Raw genomic sequence first — 19764 nt, 5'->3', positions numbered from 1 at the left:
TACCTTTTATTGTAGCCTAAACTGGTGAACCGAACACAAGAAAAAAATGGAAGTACAAAGTGTCAAAGTTATAGGAAATCATTTGTAAGAACATAGGAAATGACTTTTAATTAATTTGCTTCGCCAAAGGAAATAATTCAGTGTGGGTTGCATGCATGCTAAACTTTGAACTTAAAAAAGGTCAGTGTTTGCCACTTATTTGTTGAGAGTAAAAATGTCTTGCATCCAGATTTGAAGTCCATTTCCGTGCGTCGGGCTCATGCAGTACAGTTGGTTGCCTCCTTTGGGGTGAAACCACAGCTATGTTCAGCTACAGCTAAAGACAACACATGGACCAAAGCAGGATATAAAAATAAAAAAAAGTTCACAGCTCCCTAACAAGCCCAGTCCAGCCCTTGGTTGGTGTTTACTGCATGCACTTTTCTGTCACGGAAACAGATTTAACTATGCTGTATAATTGTTTCGTAGAAAGTTGACGTGGCAGCTTCCTCCTTGGGCACTTTTTTGAAAAGGCGCCATCATGTGATATAATCTACATGTTTGTGGAAGATAATGTCAACACAGGGTTCTCTTTCTGACAGCATTGTGCAATATTCCAGCATAACAGTTCCAGTGTCCACAAGTGCAAGACATACTCCAGTGGGACCAATAATAATGTTTGTGGTTCATACTGTGGAGCTGGTCAAGATATGGGCATTGCATCTTCCAGTCAACATTTAGTGACTACACTACTTTCTGAAGTACTTTCTATATAAAGCATTGTTATTATTAATTCATATGCAAAACTAAAAAGTCAAAGATATTGAACAAAGATCATGGGTGAATATTTAACAACCCTTTTTGGTAAAGTTTTCTATGATGTCCATGTCTATATGTCTATAATGCATTGTAAACATAGTTATAATGCATTATGCTTATAGAACTGTATAATTATGGTTATAAGCACACATAAATAATCATAATGCTTTATAACAACTATCAAGTATCTTAATTGATAATCAACAATAATCATAATTGCTGGTCATTCACTAGCCATTTTTTGTCTAGGCAAACACACAAAATGTTGTACAATTAATTTGAACTTCACTTAAAGTAAAAAATGACCTCTTAGAGTAACTTATAATTACATTATAATACATTAAAACAGCTATTCTAATGCATCATAAAAATATATTAAAGTATTACAACTATGGGAGATATAATAGACTATAATCCTTGCAACAAAATAAATTGTCAGTGAGTGACCAGCAATTATATGAGTGCTTATAGCTATTATTATACAGTTTTATAATGATTATAATGCTTTATAAGTATGTCTATAATGCAATATAGACATGGGCGTTATAGAAAGTATTACTGAAATATAAAAACAAACAAAACCTAAATACTCCAAATGAAAGCCATGTCCCCTTTGTGTGCCTAGTACCTACTTCTGCCTGTTCGCAAAGCAAACATTTTAATTTGTTTTACAATTAGGTAAAATATTCCAGACATAACTTATCAGGACGACATAAACAATGACGAGCATTCATGAGAGGATCCATGTGAGGATAATTACGTATTCAATTTTACACAAAAGCATTTACTTCCGTATTTGATTACGTGCCACTGAAGACTTTGCCACCTTTGCTTTTGGCTACAAGGTGTTGCCAGTTGGAGCTTGAAAAGTCAGGTAACCTGAACAAACAGCTTTTATTACTGTACTTCTATTCTCTGGGCTAATTTAGCAAAATGAACTGCAGCATATATATTTTAACATGTATCTGGTAATAATGGGTGTGCAAATCTGATGTGTATCAACATGGTTTGCAACAAAACTGAACTTGTTGCACACAATCTCCAATATAGCTGCAGAGGGTGTGTTACACCACCTGGAAGCCTAGTTAAGATGTTCACTTACTTACACAATGATTCGCCTCATGATTCTCTCATGAATGCTTGTCCCTGTTTATGTTGTAATAAACATCTTACAATATTAAATATTGCTAATAATTTATGTATTTTTACATAATTTTATAAGCAATACAAAAGTAGTATTTTTAGAGTATAATGATTTTTTAAATTTAGAATTTTGATTACGTATGTAACATGTATATATCTATAATGCACTATAAACATACTTATAATGCGTTATAATATGCTTATAGCACTGTATGATGATAGGTATTAACACTCATAAATAATAATAATAATAATAATAATAATAATAATAATAATAATAATAATAATAATAATAATAATAATAATAATAATAATAATGCTTTACAACAATAATCATGACATCATCCACTACTGGTTTATTAAATGTTCCCAGAAACATCCAAAAGAAAATTGGGGATGCAGCCCTTTTCAATTATGCACCAAAACTATGGAACACTTTACCTGCAGACATTAGGGAGGCTAGCTCGCTCAATATCTTCAAAAGTAAGCTAAAAACATATCCCTTTAGTTTAGCCTTTTAATGGTGATATTTTATATATTTTTATCTTAGCCTTTTAATGGTGCCACTTTCAACTAATTTAAATGATTTCATACATTTTTGCTATACCTGGTTTAACATTGAATGTGTAAAGGTAACTGAGATAAATTTCAGAGTGTGTATTTTTGAGAAACCTGAGATCAAATAGACTGTTTTACCACGGGAAAAAGAGGAAGTTTCTCTGATAAATGTGTAGTTGAAAGACCACAGGGGCGCATTGTTGATCTCATGCTTTCAAAATATGGCTCTGACAGTTTAAAACATTTACAAGAATGGTGTGATGACTGTGATTTCCTGGCAGTAGGGTCGTTAAGTACCGCACAGATAGGGAAACTAGGCATGATTTCCAATGTTATTGTATACTATTTTAATTCTGCTATATTGTATTATTTTAATTCTGCTATTTTTATAATGGTACTTCAGACTCATTTACATCAACACTGTGATTATTGTACTGTAAATGCTCTTATTCTGTCTAATCTTGTACTAATTGTTATGTTTTTGCTGTGAAGCACTTTGGGCTGCAATTCTTGTATGAAAGGTGCTATACAAATAAAGCTTATTATTATTATTATTATTATTATTATTATTATTATTATTATTATTATTATTATTATTATTATTATTATTATTATTATTATTATTATCCATCCATCCATCCATCCATCCATCGTCTACCGCTTATCCGGGATTGGGTCGCGGGGGCAGCAGCTCCAGTAAGGAACCCCAATCTTCCCTTCTCCGGGCCACATCCTCCAGCTCCGACTGGGGGATCCTGAGGCGTTCCCAGTGAGGAGATATAATCTCTCCACCGAGTCCTGGGTCTTCCCCGGGTCTCCTCACAGCTGGACGTGCCTGGAACACCTCCCTAGGGAGGCGCCCAGGTGGTATCCTTACTAGATGCCCGAACCACCTCAACTGGCTCCTTTCAACGTAATTATTATTATTATTATTATTATTATTATTATTATTATTATTATTATTATTATTATTATTATTATTATTATTATCAAGCATTTAATAATGACTTATAAGGTTAAGTGTCTTTATACTTCATAATTTCTGGTAAATTACTGCTATTTTAGTTGCAAGTATCATAGTGTATAGTGGTCCGGTGGTTCAGCTTCCAAATAGAACATCAGATGGGTGTGAGTTCAACCACACTTCTGTATAATGCCACACAGCAAACTTGGTATATGATTATCTACACGTTATACCAAACTGCCCACTAAAAGCCGCAGTATATGATATAACCATGCACAACAAGACACACGCACACATGTACGTACGTACGCATACAACTCTATTGAAAACAAGGAACCACACAAGAATTTTCTGTGGCACCAAGGAATGCACTGGAACAAACATGATACAGTCTCCTGAATGCCACCCTGAAACCATGCAGACTTTCCCGGTAGGCTACACTGCCTAGTTGGAAGTAGACTTCCGGGTAGGCTATATTTGGGGGACATGAGCTACAGGGTTCAGGTGAAATACCAGAAGCAGAAATGTGACTCAGACTAAATTATTTTAAAAGGTTTTTATGCAAGATCTACATATAGACACAAAGCGTAGATATATTTCCTAATAGATCTACTGTCAAATCTGTCAGATGTGGTTGCACCTATTTGCATCATGAGTAACTGCCCTTGGCTTAATGTGGGAGTGCCTGCAGTGCTGAATACACTTCTGTCAATATACCCACTGATGATTCACTGAACTGGGATGACCTTTTGTCTTGAATATACAAAATACCTGCTTAAAAGAGAATAACATACATCAGAGGAAAGTAGAACAGCTATATTATATTTAATTTATATAGCGTTTCTTTTCTTTTTTGATACACAAAGATACTTATGAATCCCTGTTTTATTTTTACCTCCCTAACAGTGTCTTAAAAGTGTATTCACACATCCCACATGCCACCCTCATACACACCATCAATCATTTGGGGGGGGGGGGGGGAGAGAGAGAGAGTGAGAAGGATGGATGAGAAAGGTTGAAAGAGTGTTTTACTCTGATGAATCATCTTCAAAAGTATAGACGATCTTTGTCAGTGGTGGTAACCACCGTCACCTAGCAACCAGCTACAACAAACTACAGAGAGCACAGCGCCGGCATTGAAGCCCGCGAGCTAACCAGCTATAAGGAACATCAACTACACATGACAATTTCCTTTATTAAGCTGAAGAAATGGTGAAACACACGATACAGATATTTGGTCGCATTAAACCCACTTAAGAACACCACAGCGGTAAGTGGACAACTACAACAGCGTTTAAACACAACTTCATTAAAATCGATAATGCTCGACAGGATGTTTATTTAAGCTAGCCAATGTTGGCGGTATATTAACGAGGCCTCTCCATGTAGCCTCAGTAGTATTCCTATAACGCAAATCATCCAAGTTTAGAACGGCATTTTATCACAAAACAGCAGGTTTGACCAGCTAAACACACACCTGTCTAGACATTGTATCGTGCTATTCAAGTTGTGTTTACACATATCATAACATTTTCACAACAGACATGTCGTTGCAGGCAAAGCACATGTAACTAATGGCATTATTACAGATGGCTCCCTTCCATTACGTCCCAATAAATCATTCAGGTGACTTTACAATACATTTGCATGTCCCTGAAACTGGCACACCTGAATGGAATGTAGCCTAATTAATTTTCACCTGTGCTTTTCTTGCAAGAAAATTAGAAAATATGTGAAAAAAGTCTGTGTCGTCGCCATCTCCATACAGCAACAACCTAGTGACCATACTTATTTATTATTATTTTTTATCTCCTGCTAAATGTTACCAATTTTAAATATTTCATATATATATATATATATATATGTGTATATATATATATATATATATATATATATATATATATATATATATATATATATATATATATATATATAACCATCTAGTATTTAGTGATGATGTTCAATATGTTTATTTGACCTCTTTTTTTGCACACAAGTTTTCTTTGTTTTCACTTTTAAATGTATATCTCGATTAATGGAGAGGCCTTTTTCAGACCACATAGGATATTAAAGTTGTATTTAGAATCAAAGAGTTTCCCAGTAAATACAAATGCAGAGTTATCCACATAATACATATGTATTGTGTAAACTGCATCACAGTGAACAAGGTGAGTCAATATAAGACTTTTACTTTATTGTATTATTTTATTTTGATCCAATGTTCACCTACTATCAGATGAGGGCCCTTTTTTATTAGACATGCTTGTAAAAAAAATTAAGTTAAGTTAATTTCCATGACAAACACCACTGGCACTCTCACTATTCCCAGTTTACCCGGCTGATGGCAGAAATGATCAAATTACATTGAGAGTTTCTGTGGCACTTTTAGCTTGAGCTGACAATATCCAGCAGAATTAAATGAGCACAGCTACCTCCTTGGGGCTTTTTGAGGTTCTGTCAACAGAGCAGAGGTTGTCAGGAGGTGATATTGCTTGCAGACTGGCCATGAAATACAATACAATCATTTAGGTCTTATATTTTATTCCTGAAACCCTTGGGACTTATAATTGCATCACTGTCCATCGGAAACATATGCCAGAACATATGTTGAGGGTGGGGTCGTTTAGATTGACCCAGCCAGCCTTACTTTAGATGTCCTCAACTGCTAGAGCTCAATCTATATTGGTTTAATGTTCTACAGCTTTTCTTGGTCTCCCCTGAGGCTTTTGGGAGCGGAGGTGAAATTGCACAGCTTTCTTACTCTGATCATGATTGCTTGTTTCGTTCTATTGCTTTCCACAGGGTAAATGCTTCACACATTCCATCTTTTTATTTCGGGGCTTGCATTATCCAAACCACAAGTGGCCAAAGTTATATTTTAGATGGAACATGATGTATTGTCTTTGTGTTTAAGTTGGACTGCATGTATAGTGCTACATACCATAAAGGCATACAAATCACAGAACATATATGAGACAACTCTTTCCAAAGAATACATGAATGCCTTCAACCAAATATTCTCTTGTGGTAAAATACCTCTACCTTGCTCTGTGATCGTAAACAATAAACCTGGTTCCACTGTAGGACTGACTCTACTGTTGTTTCTGGCTCCCTCAGGTGTACTCTGTGGACAATGAGGAGCAGACAGGTGCTTTTTTGGAGTTTGTGGTGCCCCGGGACCTTGCTGATGGCTTCGTTAACAACAAGAGGGAGTGCTACAAGTTCAGGTAGAATGTTAGCTTGCAGTATTTGTATCTATAAACCCATCACATGAGTAATCGTTGAATCGTAAACTTTCATGCAAAAATGGCAGAAAATGCTGTTATCAGCCCCTCAAATATGGAGATGTCCTGCTTTTCTCTGATTTATATCATGTTAAACTGAATATCTTTCGGTATTGAACTGACAAAAATAGACAATTAAAGTCATCATCTTCTACTCTGAGAAACTGGGCCAGTAATCCACCAAACGATTATTGGAAAAATAATCATTGTTCATCGTTAGTTGAAGGCTTAATTTGAAGTCCACTATAATAATATATATCCTTTCTATATCTAAGAATGGCTGTACTTCTAGTCAGTGAAAGCTTTTTATATTTGCTTTGCTAAATATCTTAGACAGGGTCTCTCTTTCCTTTGACCAATCTCTGATCTGTTTTGTCTTATATGTAGAAGCAGCAGCAGTTTGTTTATATAAATAGAAATGAGATTAATAAGAAATATAACTGCAGTTTACATGCAATGTCTTTTTTAATATCACTCAGCATCATTCACAAATATCTTGCATTTTTTTCTTAAATTTATTCTTGAGAAAAAAGGTCTGTTGAATTGTTCCTACCTGTGTTCTTATAATGATGAATCCCAGGTAAATGCACATTTAAGGGCACGAGACCTGTGGGGCTGTGTGCACACACATACATTGAAAAGAAATGTTGAAAGAATTAAGTCAATAATGCCCAAAGGTATAGGTATATACAGTATATATATATTGTGTGTGTGTGTGTGTATATACACATATAGTTCTGAAGTGGAGGCACTCCTGCAGGAAGTACATCTAACATGCATATTATATTTAGTAGCATCAGTAGTGGATATAAAATAACACATAAAAAGCATGAAATGCTATTACTCGTTTAGTGAAATAATGAAAATAATTATAAAATATTATAAATGATAAAAATATTATTGCAATTTATATTCTACATTATACAACTATAGAATTGAAGTAAACGCGATAATGTCAGTACTCAAATGTGCCTAAGTGTGTTCTTGTGTCTGCGTAGATTCTGTTACCTAAGAAAAACAAACAAACAAACAATGGTGTAAAGGTAACAGTACTTTAAGAAGAAATTTCTTCTTAAGAACAGTAGGTGAATGATCCTAAATATGATTCGATACAGGCTTAACTATTTGCAGAACAATGGCCACCTCTTGTGTACAAAGAAAAACTTAAAGATGACCTCTTCAGCTCTTGATTTCAATTATGCTTAAGCTGAAATCTTCAAGAGTGGTTTAACTCTAGAGTTTAAAGATAACATTGAGGAAGGTGCGTTGCCCAACAGAATTTACGCTCCCAAAGTTGCATAAGAGATTTTTCCATGAATAATTCATCCGCAGTTGTGTCAGTGCAGAGCCAGAACATCTGTTTAACGCTGGTGGTAAAAGCTGCAGCCTTATATACCCACTGGGCAGGGCCCATGCCACGCTTCCAAGCCCTAAATTCACAGTTAGGGAGTCGGACAGCAGTGGACACTGAGAGCCTTTGAAAACCACAGAGTCTTATAATAGCCTGTGGAGGTTCCCTTGTGCCCTTATAGAAATACAATTTCCACATTTAACATTCTTCATGGGCGGATTCCTCTCACATCACTCTCATCTTTCTGTGGGATAAAACATGATGTGCTGAGACTGCTTTAGAAAACAGAATGACTAAACTCTTCATCCACTTGTCTGCTTATTCAGTACGGCTTTAGGTAAATGTGTTGAACCCTTGATACTTGAGATAAACCAGCAACGTATACTTACTGTATGTTATGGTAGTAAATAAAATAATAGATGTTTTGTTGGGCCTACAGTATGTGTCATGGTCGTATTGTCTTTGTTCTTTGTCTAGGTTCCTAAAGGTGTTTGATCAAGCTGTCAAACAAGAAGAGATATTTGAAAACATTGCCAAACCAGTTGCAGACAGGTAAAATCTTTCTGACATTGTACTTCTCAAAAAGACAAATGTACGTATATAAATATTTGTATAGAGTTTTGCGGCAAGGAGTCCTACAATCAGGAAAGGAGTTAGCATTTCGTCTCAAACTCAATGTTTTTTTTTTTTTTAAAGGGATTTTGTTTAGATTCCTGAAATAAGGTCTGTGATTTAACATGAGCATGAGAGATTTCAACGTTTAGCTCTACGGCATACTGTACAATATGTCAGTAAATACCCCACTTTTGAATTTTATAGCTTGTTGCGGTTGTTAACAAGTGGCTAAATGAGACGACAGAGGTTGTCGGGGACATAACGATGAACAAAAATTGTACATCCCTGCATGACTCTATTAATGCTCACTAGTTTCGAAAGTTTACATTGTTTCTTAAAACTATTTGTCAACCCTTAAAATTACAACCTTTGATTATTCCATTCACAACTCACTGCCCACCTGTGCCCAGCAATGCTCATCTCTCCATGGTGTGGCCAGGCCACAAAGGGTTTAGCCATCCTTGTTGACAGGAAGTCAGTAAAGCTCAACTTTCTCTAAGATGGAAATGGAGGGTGCCTGTGATTTTTGGCGTGCTTTACATACTTCAACCACTAAGTGAACTGAGCTGGCAGGCAAGATGGCACACTGTGCCATCGTGAGTGTGAGAACATTTTCAAGCCACAACACAGAGCTATACTGTAACCACTCACTCACTTTGAGCGGTTGTTTAATATGTTATGCATGAGGACCACATTCATTAGAGTAACATGCTGAACAATCTGGCCGTCAAGATCAACTGTACAAGTCTACACAATCATAAAATTAACACAAAATAGCCCAACAGCCATAACCCATTATGAAACACAAGAGGTGCTTTCCTTTTACTCCGGCGCTCCATTGACTCAATGAGCTTTGGTGCAGCATTTCAAAGCGCTACATCATTTTAGAGGTGATGAAATTTTAATGATTTGTGTTGTTAATGTTGAGAGAAAGCAGCCAACAGGAGAGGGAATTCACTTTTTTATTTTTTTACAATTTCCTGTGTGTGTTGGTGTTGTCGTTATGTAAACAAGGTTCTCCCTCGCCAAACTCTGTCCTCCTGGATCAATGTAGCCACCTCCATTCCTCCTAAGGCTTCTTAGTCACAATAGGGGCTATTTGTGGAATTCCACAAGTGCTTTGCATTATCTTTGCTAATAGGAGACGTATAAACAGCATGGTGAGACGTCTGGATTGGCTGACTAAGGACATGGATGTATTTGACCTGACTCACACGGGTTCACTGACTTGGGTATTCGGTTGTCTTCCCCTGCCAACCTTTTAACAGCCCCCCCTTTGTTGTGGCAGATGGTAAACATCAGGTTAAAAGTGTCGGTCACAACCAGGCTATGTCTTTTCCATATCAATTTGAGCTTTTTTTCAATTTGAGCGTCTTTTAGTCTTGGATATGACTATAATGTCTGCAGGACACTAGTCATCCTGTCTAGCCATTACCAATCTGTCTCCCTAATCAGACATTTCTAAGTCCACTGTCAGTTCCTTGCCCCCTCTGTAGGATTCCCATTTACACAGTGGATATTCTAAATTCCACAAAGTTTTAACCATTTAAATCCAGTCTCACCACAGTGAGTAGAAATATATTGCCTTCAAACAGTCACAGCAATAGCCCCATACTTAGGCCTCATATCCAAAAAGTAGATGCTGAAAGGCATTTTAGCTGAGACTGACGTAGACTAAGCTATGTGAAGCCCAGCTGGTGTGCTGATAACTATGAAGCTAATGTTGATATTGACATGGTCTCAGTTACAGAAGCTCGTCTGGTCACAGTAATCACAAACGGAATCTAATTTAGACTGATGGAATGTTTTTTCTAAAGCCCCTGAAGTCAGGAAACATTTATTCAGGTTTAGTGAGGAGTCACTTTGAATCGTAACAGTTTCGCTGTCACCGCACTAAAACTCAGTTTCATGCACACAGGCGCCTATCCTCTTAACTAGCAATAACTGTCAGGTTGTTGTTTTGGTTGGTACTCTGTCATACTTGGCGCATATCAAGTTTAGCCAAAAGCTCTAACTCGTTTACTTGCACACTAGTCTCTGTCTCTGCTGCGGTGTAACCGAAACCAGTCATTTCAACCCCAACACAGTAGTTTAAAAACAAACCAGCATTAATAGCTCCAGTAGAGGAAGAGCCAACACAACGATGTTGGGCTGGCAAGGCAACCCCTCTATCTGGATTGTAATCCCATTTCACAAGGCTGTGAAGCCTGTAGCCCAAATTCAAAGAAAAAGGGGTGTCGGTTCAGGTTTATCCTTAAGCCTATTACCTCAAAAAATTGGATCTCTCATACAAAGAACAGGAAGAACAAGGATCTTCTGGATGATGAGTTGCCAATCTCCAGGAAAGCTGAGGTGTAAACAGGAACAAGCATTGGGAAATGCCCAAGCCTCAGTGGCAGTGCTGAGGCCGCATCATTAGTAGTGACATTAAACTAAACATAGAGCCTGTGTCTTTTCTCCCTGCTGCCACTCACTGCCATGACTCACGCCAGATTAAATGGACGCCCAATGGCCGTCCAACCACCATTCTCATGACTGGACTTAGTGTTTTATATAAACTGACATGCAGTTTTTTCCCTTACCCCTCTCATACAGGGTGTGGAATTGTACAGTACACAGGAAACCCACACACTGCTCTAAAACTGGGTTGGCAATTCCATTAGAATAAGTGAGAGGCCTATGTTTGTTTAAAAATATAGTGTCAAGATATCTTTTCATTGCAATTGGCAAGTCAGAGAGCACAGAGTTTATCCTCACCTTTGATCCAAGCTTTTGTGTCAATCATTTCACTATTTCATCCTGGTTTATTTCCAAGACTACGGAACAGGTTTTTTTTTGCCAATTTATACTATCTCATATGAGAACCACCATTTTGGATGTTGTTTCATTCAAACAGAGCTAGATACCATTGGTTTCCATGGCCGTGAACACATGCAGAAGTCCGTTTCAGTGCCAAACCAAAATTTATCAGGCCCTGCCTAGTTGAGTGGGTTTTGGCCTTTTCATTCACTCATACTCCGAGACATTCCTCCCTCACCGGCAGATGTCTGTCGCCACAGCAGTTTGTCTCCAGTCACTGTGGATTTAAAGTGTCAGTTTCAATTCACTCAGGCTTTTGGTGTCTGCTTAGGGATATCCTTGACAGTCCCTTGCTCTACCTTCCACTGTTAGCAATCAATTATCTTTAGGCCCATTTTGTTGTTTGGTTGCATATATTTAGCCTTCTAGACTACAACACTGATCATACACTCTTTTATTATGTTCTTACATCCCATCTGTCCTCATGGACTTACAGTAACATGATCTGCCATGACTTCCCACATGACTGCTAGGGACCTTTGTTGCATGTTATACCCGTCTCTCTCCCCCTTTTCTATTCTCTATCAACTATCCAATAAATGTCAGAATCCAAATACAATTCAAATGAAATTGTGTATTAAATTTGCTCATCTGCTTCACATAAAATATAAAAAATGGATAATAAACAGTACAGTGCTCATTCTTGGTGCTCTTGTTAATATCAAAGACTTTATGTTATTGTATATGTATACTTTATGTTCATGAATTTGTCATTTAGGTAGCTATATTTATGCATTTGCCCATTCTAATAATTTGTTATTAGTCAAGGTCGACCACAAGGAACTTGTAGAGAGCAGGTACACATCACAAAACAACTGCTGGAATAAGCTTGACAGATATGTAACAGTGCGAGGCTTCTTTACTGATAACATAGCAGTAGATTCTGTTCATACTGCTATTGGTCAACCACTGATCTCAGGAGAGTGCTTCTACATTGAAAGGTTTATGAAATCTCAACCTTTGTCTTTTTTTTTTGTGTGTGTGTGTGTGTGTGTGTGTGTGTGTGTGTGTGTGTGTGTGTGTGTACACAGTGTGTTGGCTGGTTATAATGGCACCATATTTGCCTATGGCCAGACGGGCAGTGGGAAGACATTTACCATCACAGGAGGAGCCGAGCGCTACAGTGATCGTGGCATTATTCCCCGCACCCTGTCCTACCTGTATCAACGCTTCACCCAGGTCAGCACAGCAGGGTTAGCTTGTTTTCTCAATCAATTTAAGTTATCAGTACAGGTACAATAAGGCCACACACATTGATACAAACAAGAAAAAGCTGCAAAGCATCTACATTTAATCTGCTTTTGGCCAATATTTTGTGCTTTTTACCCTTACAAAAACACCAAGTCTGGGTTGCACCAACAAGCATTAATATAATCTAAGATTACTTCTAATCAGAGTTTAGCAAAACTAGGTTTAAAATGAGCACATCCAGATTCAAAATTAAGCAGAGCTCTTTTGTACAATTAAATAGTTTTTAATTCTCCATTTAGGAAATCCAAGTTTAATCAATATGGAGATGCTTGATTACCCACATTTAGAAAGATTGAATACATAAATAAACAAAATGTCATGCTGTCGAATCCTAGTCTATAAAAGAGTGGGTAGGAGGGGCGATAACATTGTACTTATCAACAAAATGACTTTTTAAATTGGAGTTTAAAGTTTTAGAATCTAGGTACAGAGTTAAAAGAAATCTGAGGTTCAAAGAGAGGTTTTAGTTATTTTTTTAGTTTTAAAGTTTGGTGCAACATCATTTAAAGTTATCTTTATGCATTCAGTCTACTGTAACATATTATATGTTATGCTCCACAGGACAGCAGCATGGTTTATACGACACACGTCTCCTACTTGGAGATCTACAATGAGATGGGATATGATCTTCTGGATTCCCGACATGAAGCATCTCGACTGGAGGACTTACCGTCAGTTTGTTTTTATTACTGTAACCTTTGCTACACTGATGCTACAAACATCCAGTTACATTTGAAAATGTCAACAATTAGTCATACAGTGTATATTTAGTATTGAAGACATGCACTGATAAGTGACAAATACACTTTTTCTAAAGCTAAAAAAAACAATCACCCCTTATTTCATGATTCTTCTAAACACTTGTGGGTTAACTGAACCCTATTCCTGAACAGCCATTTGTCAGCCGTTGCATGGTGAAATCTGGATACTATAGTATTTACCACCTCACTACGAACTGCCAACTGACATAATGAGACTTTGGGACAGCAATGGATGTGGTCAACATGGTGGCAGACTCTGCCACTGGAGTGGAGAGCAAGAGGGTCATGTGGAGAAATTGCTTTTCATAGATACTCGCTGCTGCAGCTGGTCTGAGAGAAATTATTTTTTTGTGTCCATCTACTTATTTTTCTCACTCTCTATTTGTGGTCCTTTGCCGTTCCCTCTCCTTAAAACGGTCTCTTTTCCACACGGTTCACCCTGTTTCATCCGGCTTCATTTTTACTTTGTGTCTATCTTTCTTTGTAATTATAAATTCCATCTGTCTAGAGGTTTGTCTGTGTATGATCTTATTTTTCTTTCTTTTGGCCTTTCTTTGTCATCCTCAATACTTATTCATCTCAAACTAGACTTTGGTCTTCCAGGAGCAACATCGTCTTGGTACATCATTTTGGTGTTTGTCTTGTATTTTCTTGTACCAGTTCCATTTAAGTTTCTCAGAAGATCCAGCTCAAGGTTTAGATACCCACAAATCACAGTCTTCTGGAAATAGACAGTGCCCGTTGTTAACCATGCTGTGGCCACACTTGCTGATTCAAGAAGAAGCTGTGCCACTGACAAATTTCTCTCTTGAACTGTTCACTCTGCCTACTCCTTCTCGTCTGTCTGACATTCTTGCACTCTCTTCATCTCTTTTTACTTCTTGACTCCATCTGTGCATTATTACCTTCGCCAAGGAGGTTCTGTTTTCAGTTTGATTGTTTGTCAACTTAGTGTATTGGTGAAGTATGTGCCAAGGAAGAACCCATAGAATGTTGGAGAAGATCTAAATCACGGGTCAAATACACACATTATTTTTCACTTTCTTAAACCTTGCAAAATCTGCCCTCCGAGTTTCCATTATGCGTTCAGCATTCCACCCTCTAAATGCTTAGTTTGTAAATGATCTTGTATTCGTTCAACAATTATATAACAATATTCATATTTGTGTAAAATACAATAATCAATCCTATCCTTTTGAGTTGGTGGGGCTGTTAAGGAAAATAACCCTGCCAGAGTACAGGCCTATAATCACATTAAGATTAATAGTGTTTTATCAAACTACCTCTATTACCTACACATGTTAACATAATTATCCACATGTGTTCTCCACTCATTACACCCTCTTTGACATCTCAATCCAGTAGCCATACTTTCACAACTCTAGTGTGGTGATGGAAACGATATAGTAAGATTACAGGAGTCATCCTATCAGTCCAAGCACACTGTGTTTCAGCGGGCTTGATGTGGGTAAGAACCTCATCACCTCTTTGTTTTTAAAAGCAAGCCCTGGCTGTTATCAAGTTATGAACCCCTGGATAGATACGCACGTGTCAAACTGGGTGGCAGCCCACACTGACTTGAAGATGTAGTTTGTTTGGATTTAAAGCTGAGCAAAGCCAAGAAGATTGGAGAGATATGGATGACATAACGGACATAATTAGTTTTTCATAATTGCTTCAGTGTTTGATTATTTGTGTTTTGTCCGGATTTGTCATTTCAAGTGAATTTATTATGCTGGAATTTCCTTCAACAAGGTTTTTTTCTTTTTCCAGGAAGGTCCAGATCATGGAAGATCCAGCCCAGAACATCCATCTCAGGAACCTGTCACTGCAACAGTCAGCAAATGAGGAGGAGGCTCTGAATCTGCTCTTCCTGGGAGACACCAATCGTATGATTGCGGAGGTAAGAGGGAGGGCAACACATGCTTTGCTTCCAAAGGGATTCTCCAACAACAGAACACAGGATGTGACTTCCACGTTTTAATTCTCACCCCATACATGGTATTGTTTGCAGTAAAGATTGTCATTATTCAAAAATACATGACTACTCACAGGGTAAGTGGCATAAATGGTCCACACTGCAATATGTCCTCTAAAGGCTACCTTAAGACCCTTCTAAAATATTATTTTGGTGCCCCGTGGTCCCTTTTACCATGTTTTTTCCCAGTACAACCAAGCATTCTCGCTGTAATTTCTGTTTATGTTGCGGTGGTTCTTTTCTACACTCGAGACACCCAGACTCCCCACGCTGATGAGACATGTGTTGTGTCAGCTTTTGCTTTGCAACCTGAGGTTTGGAGCAAAGGGCTGATCTCACCTTGTTTACTTGTGTTGCTAGTTTGTAAGTAAATAACAGACAGTAAAAGTGAACTGCATCATCAGGATTCAATCAGAGACTTGCGTTTCATTTTTGATGAATATTTCAAAGTCAGTTTTGATGTGGCTGGGAGTCTTCCATGAAACAAAACCAATCCAAAAGGAAATAGTTATGGGATCCAAGATTGAATTTCTCCGGAACTCTGAAATGGGTTTTGTAGCTTGTACAGTCTCATAACATAACTAGTGTACGAGAATAAATCTACCAAAATAATACACATATTCCACTAAATTTAGCTAATTGCCAAAACAATAACGCATTTGTTTTTCCTCTACCTTGAGGACACACTCCCAGTATCCTCTGCTGTAAAACCTTGGGGTATATTTCAGTGGAAACACATTGTTGGATGTAACATTAGTCTGTTGATCAGGCAATTAAGGCGTTTCTATATTCAGCGGGGAGCTCACAGTACAGTCCACCCACACAGAAACTTTTGTGAACTCAGCCTCTTAGGGACTTCTCCAGAAGAAGGGTTCTCTCGAGCCACGAGGAAACAAAGAACCCTCAACAAAGTCAATTTGCCACGGCCAGAATCATCCCAGAAGTCCTTGCTCCACATAGACTTCAAATAAAGTTAACACTAATGCTTTCTTTTTACTCTTGCTCCCAGCCATGTGGATAAGGGATGACACATCCATTCAAGCTACACTCAGCAGACCATGAGCTCACTTCGCTTTGAGACTTGGCAATCCCCTTTACACTTTTATTGGACAGGAAATAAAAAGCACCTTCAACTCTTCACCCTTCCTTCAACCTCAACAGGAAACATTTCCTCTCATCTGGTCTTTTTTACTGTGTCGCTGTTTCACTTCCCCTCTCATGTGGGGATGCAGGGCCTGGATCTTTCCCCCTTTCTACATCCTAACATTCAGGGGTGAGTAGGGTGCAGAGCAGGTGGTCCAAATGAAACTTCACTTTTAATCTCTTGAATTGGTGATCTCTAAACCTTTCAGGGTTTGTAGCACCAGATTGCCCCTTTATGCTGACCCTCTGCAGAGCTGTGTGTGGTCAGCATGTGGTGCATGTAAGGTCAACAAGTGGTAGATTGAAAATACAGGAAAAATACAGGTTCCAATGAGGTTACATTGTCCTGCTGTTTTTTTGACAACTAATACATACTTTAATCTCCCTGTGTGGACACAATTTCCCATGTGGACATGAACATACAGTCTGTAAACATTGAAATATGCATACTGTGCTCGATATACTCTTGTCTGTACTCTTTTATGCTGAGGGTTTTTCCAAGACTCCTACAAAAATGTTTATATAATGTCTGGTGATCTCAACATTACGTTATTATCACGCACAATGCATGCTTAACATGTCTCTCAGCTGGTGTCTTGATGAAAGCCATGTTAAGTACACAATAACAGTCAGAGATAAGAGCCAACAGTCACTTCTTATCTATGAACAGCTGCCAGTGTATTTGAATACTTTTAACTGTACTCCATGAGTGCTGGTATCAGCTTCCACTGTAGTACTTGCATTAACAATTACTTATACAGCTAGTGGCTAGTGACCTGTGACAGTACCGACCTGTCACTCAAAGCAACCACACCCTTAATTACTCATAACTTTAAGCCTTAATATAATTTAAATTGTGAGTAATGTAAAGTTAGGCATTTTAACATGGGGGTCTATTGGGATTGACTCGCTTCAAGTGGCCATTCGAGGAACTGCAGTTTTTGCCACCTCTATGATGACTTGATTTTTCAGCAAGAGGTTGCCCCTTACTTATAACTCTAATTTAAGAAGAAGTGCTACAGATATAAACAATTAAATTCAAACATTTTACTGTCCAAATTGGGAGTGTGGGAAGAAACTAGAGTACCCAGAGTAATCCCACGCAGACACAGGGAGAAACTCTGCAAAGCGTTGAGGTTTGTGTGACCCTGAACTTATTACTATGAGGCCACAGTGTTCACCACTAAGCCACTGTGCAGCTCTGACTTCTGACAGCGCTTTGCTACATTGCCGCATACCTCCTTCACCTGCAGCACCTGGTGTGCTGCTTTATGGGATGACTGTGATTTAAAAAGAAGGCAGCCAGTATACCTGCACAAAAGCAATGACCTGGAGCACATTTTTCCACCAACAATGTGAGGCGGCCTTCTTTGCAAGCCGAGCAGATAAGTCCTCTATGTGCGCTTGTAAAGACTGGACGATGGCTGCGTCCACAGCTGGATCCTGTAATACCATTACAGACTCCAGCAGGCGCCTTTCAGAACAGCCTTGCACACTTTCTTGGTGCTCTTCACGTCCGGGCAGAAGCCTTCAGTGAGTCCCTCCATGATCTGGTTTACCAGTCTCTTAATGTGGGAGTCCCACTCCTCCTGGCTGCAGTTCTGGAGAGCATGACACTTGGACTTCACTCTCACCGTCAGCAGGGTAGCAAACAACCTGAGCTGATTTTTCACTTTCGGCCTCGTTTGTAAACTCAGAGGCAGAAGTATCATTAGACCCTTAAGAAAACAAAAACTTTTTTAGTGTTTATCATTTTTCAATTTGCAATACATCCTTCCTAAATAAAGTTACATTTAGTAAACATTCTAAATTGATTGATATTCAGTAAGTCTTCACCAGCAGCTTTAAAATAAATCTTTTCCCTTTCAAAATAATCAGATTAATAATATGACTGTATCTCTGTAACGTCGCCCAATTTCACAGAGAAAACAATCTGTTTGAAAGCATTGGAATTTAACAAACGTAAGGCCCAGGCTTCTTATTAAGGTTTGACCAGCATTTGGTTGGTGTTGGTTGGTGTGGAAAATATCTGTCAGTGGTGAGACGGTAAAACTGATTCTTCAACATGGACACTCTATCCTTACCCATGACCCTTTATTCAATCCTATTAGGTATGTGATCCCTTGTTTCCATCTCAGGGCTGTTTCATATTACTTTAAGGGATCAACCCTGAGGAGCAAACCTGGACGTGTGCAGAGTGAAGGGAATTTGGACTGAGGAAAGAGATGACAGCAGTGGGTTAAGATAGTGAAAGATCTGTTGTGAGCTGTCGTGTCTCTAACAGGCAGGCGTTGGCACATTTACGGCAACAACAAGTCAGGGTCAGAGCACCTTTTTAGAAAGAATCACCTGGTATGTCTGTGATGATGTTTTCGAGCAGAGAGAAAAACTAAGTCCTCTCCATATCTTAGATCAGGGGTGGGGAACCTCCGGCCTCCGGGCCGTCTGTTCAAGGAGGTCAGGGTCCTTGAACACAACACGAGCGGAACGTGTCATCACGTGGTCACGTCATGTCAAAAAACTTCTATTTTAAACGAGACGGTCATTGACATCAGGGAACGCAGCGTGGCGAGTGTAAAACAGAGAAAGGTGGATGCAGAATGTCGCACTTTCCAGGAGAAATGGACGAACGATTATTTCTTTGTGGAAGTAAAAAGCCAGTGTGTCTAGTTTGTGCGGACGTACTTGCGGTGATTAAAAATAATCTCGAGCGTCATTACTGCACGAAACATGCCGAACTGCACGAGCTGAAAGGACGAGTGCGTTTGGATAAAGTTAACGCTCTTCGGTGGAGTTTGGCCCAACAAGCAGCTCTCTGCAGAGCGGAACATACAAACATGGACAGATAGATCGGTAGACCACCACACCAAGAACAGACTATTCCACCACTGCTGTGCAATTATCACTGCCATTTACAATACTCAATTTATTTTCTATCAACCACTTGGTACTTATATTATTTTTGATTATATTTAATTATTGTTTATTGCCTTTTTACTTCATATGTTCTTTTGCTGTGACAAGATACATTTCCCCGTTGTGGGACTAATTAATGCATA

At 38.4% G+C, this 19764-nt stretch overlaps 1 protein-coding gene across 1 annotated transcript in view; it reads left to right on the top strand.

Annotated features, from left to right (window-relative positions):
* Window positions 1-3734: 3734 nt before the first annotated feature.
* The window catches only part of kif6 (kinesin family member 6), a 67294-nt gene continuing 51264 nt past the window's right edge, over window positions 3735-19764 (top strand). The window contains exons 1-7 of the mRNA XM_029461208.1: window positions 3735-3760; window positions 4694-4733; window positions 6581-6690; window positions 8576-8650; window positions 12604-12751; window positions 13385-13494; window positions 15358-15487. Of these exons, the coding sequence (XP_029317068.1) occupies window positions 3735-3760; window positions 4694-4733; window positions 6581-6690; window positions 8576-8650; window positions 12604-12751; window positions 13385-13494; window positions 15358-15487 (639 nt within the window). The remainder of the gene's footprint in view (window positions 3761-4693; window positions 4734-6580; window positions 6691-8575; window positions 8651-12603; window positions 12752-13384; window positions 13495-15357; window positions 15488-19764) is intronic.

Source organism: Cottoperca gobio, chromosome 22 (genome assembly GCF_900634415.1).
Source record: "Cottoperca gobio chromosome 22, fCotGob3.1, whole genome shotgun sequence".
Classification (NCBI taxonomy): Eukaryota; Metazoa; Chordata; class Actinopteri; order Perciformes; family Bovichtidae; genus Cottoperca; species Cottoperca gobio.
This window is presented reverse-complemented; position numbering and strand designations above follow the sequence as displayed.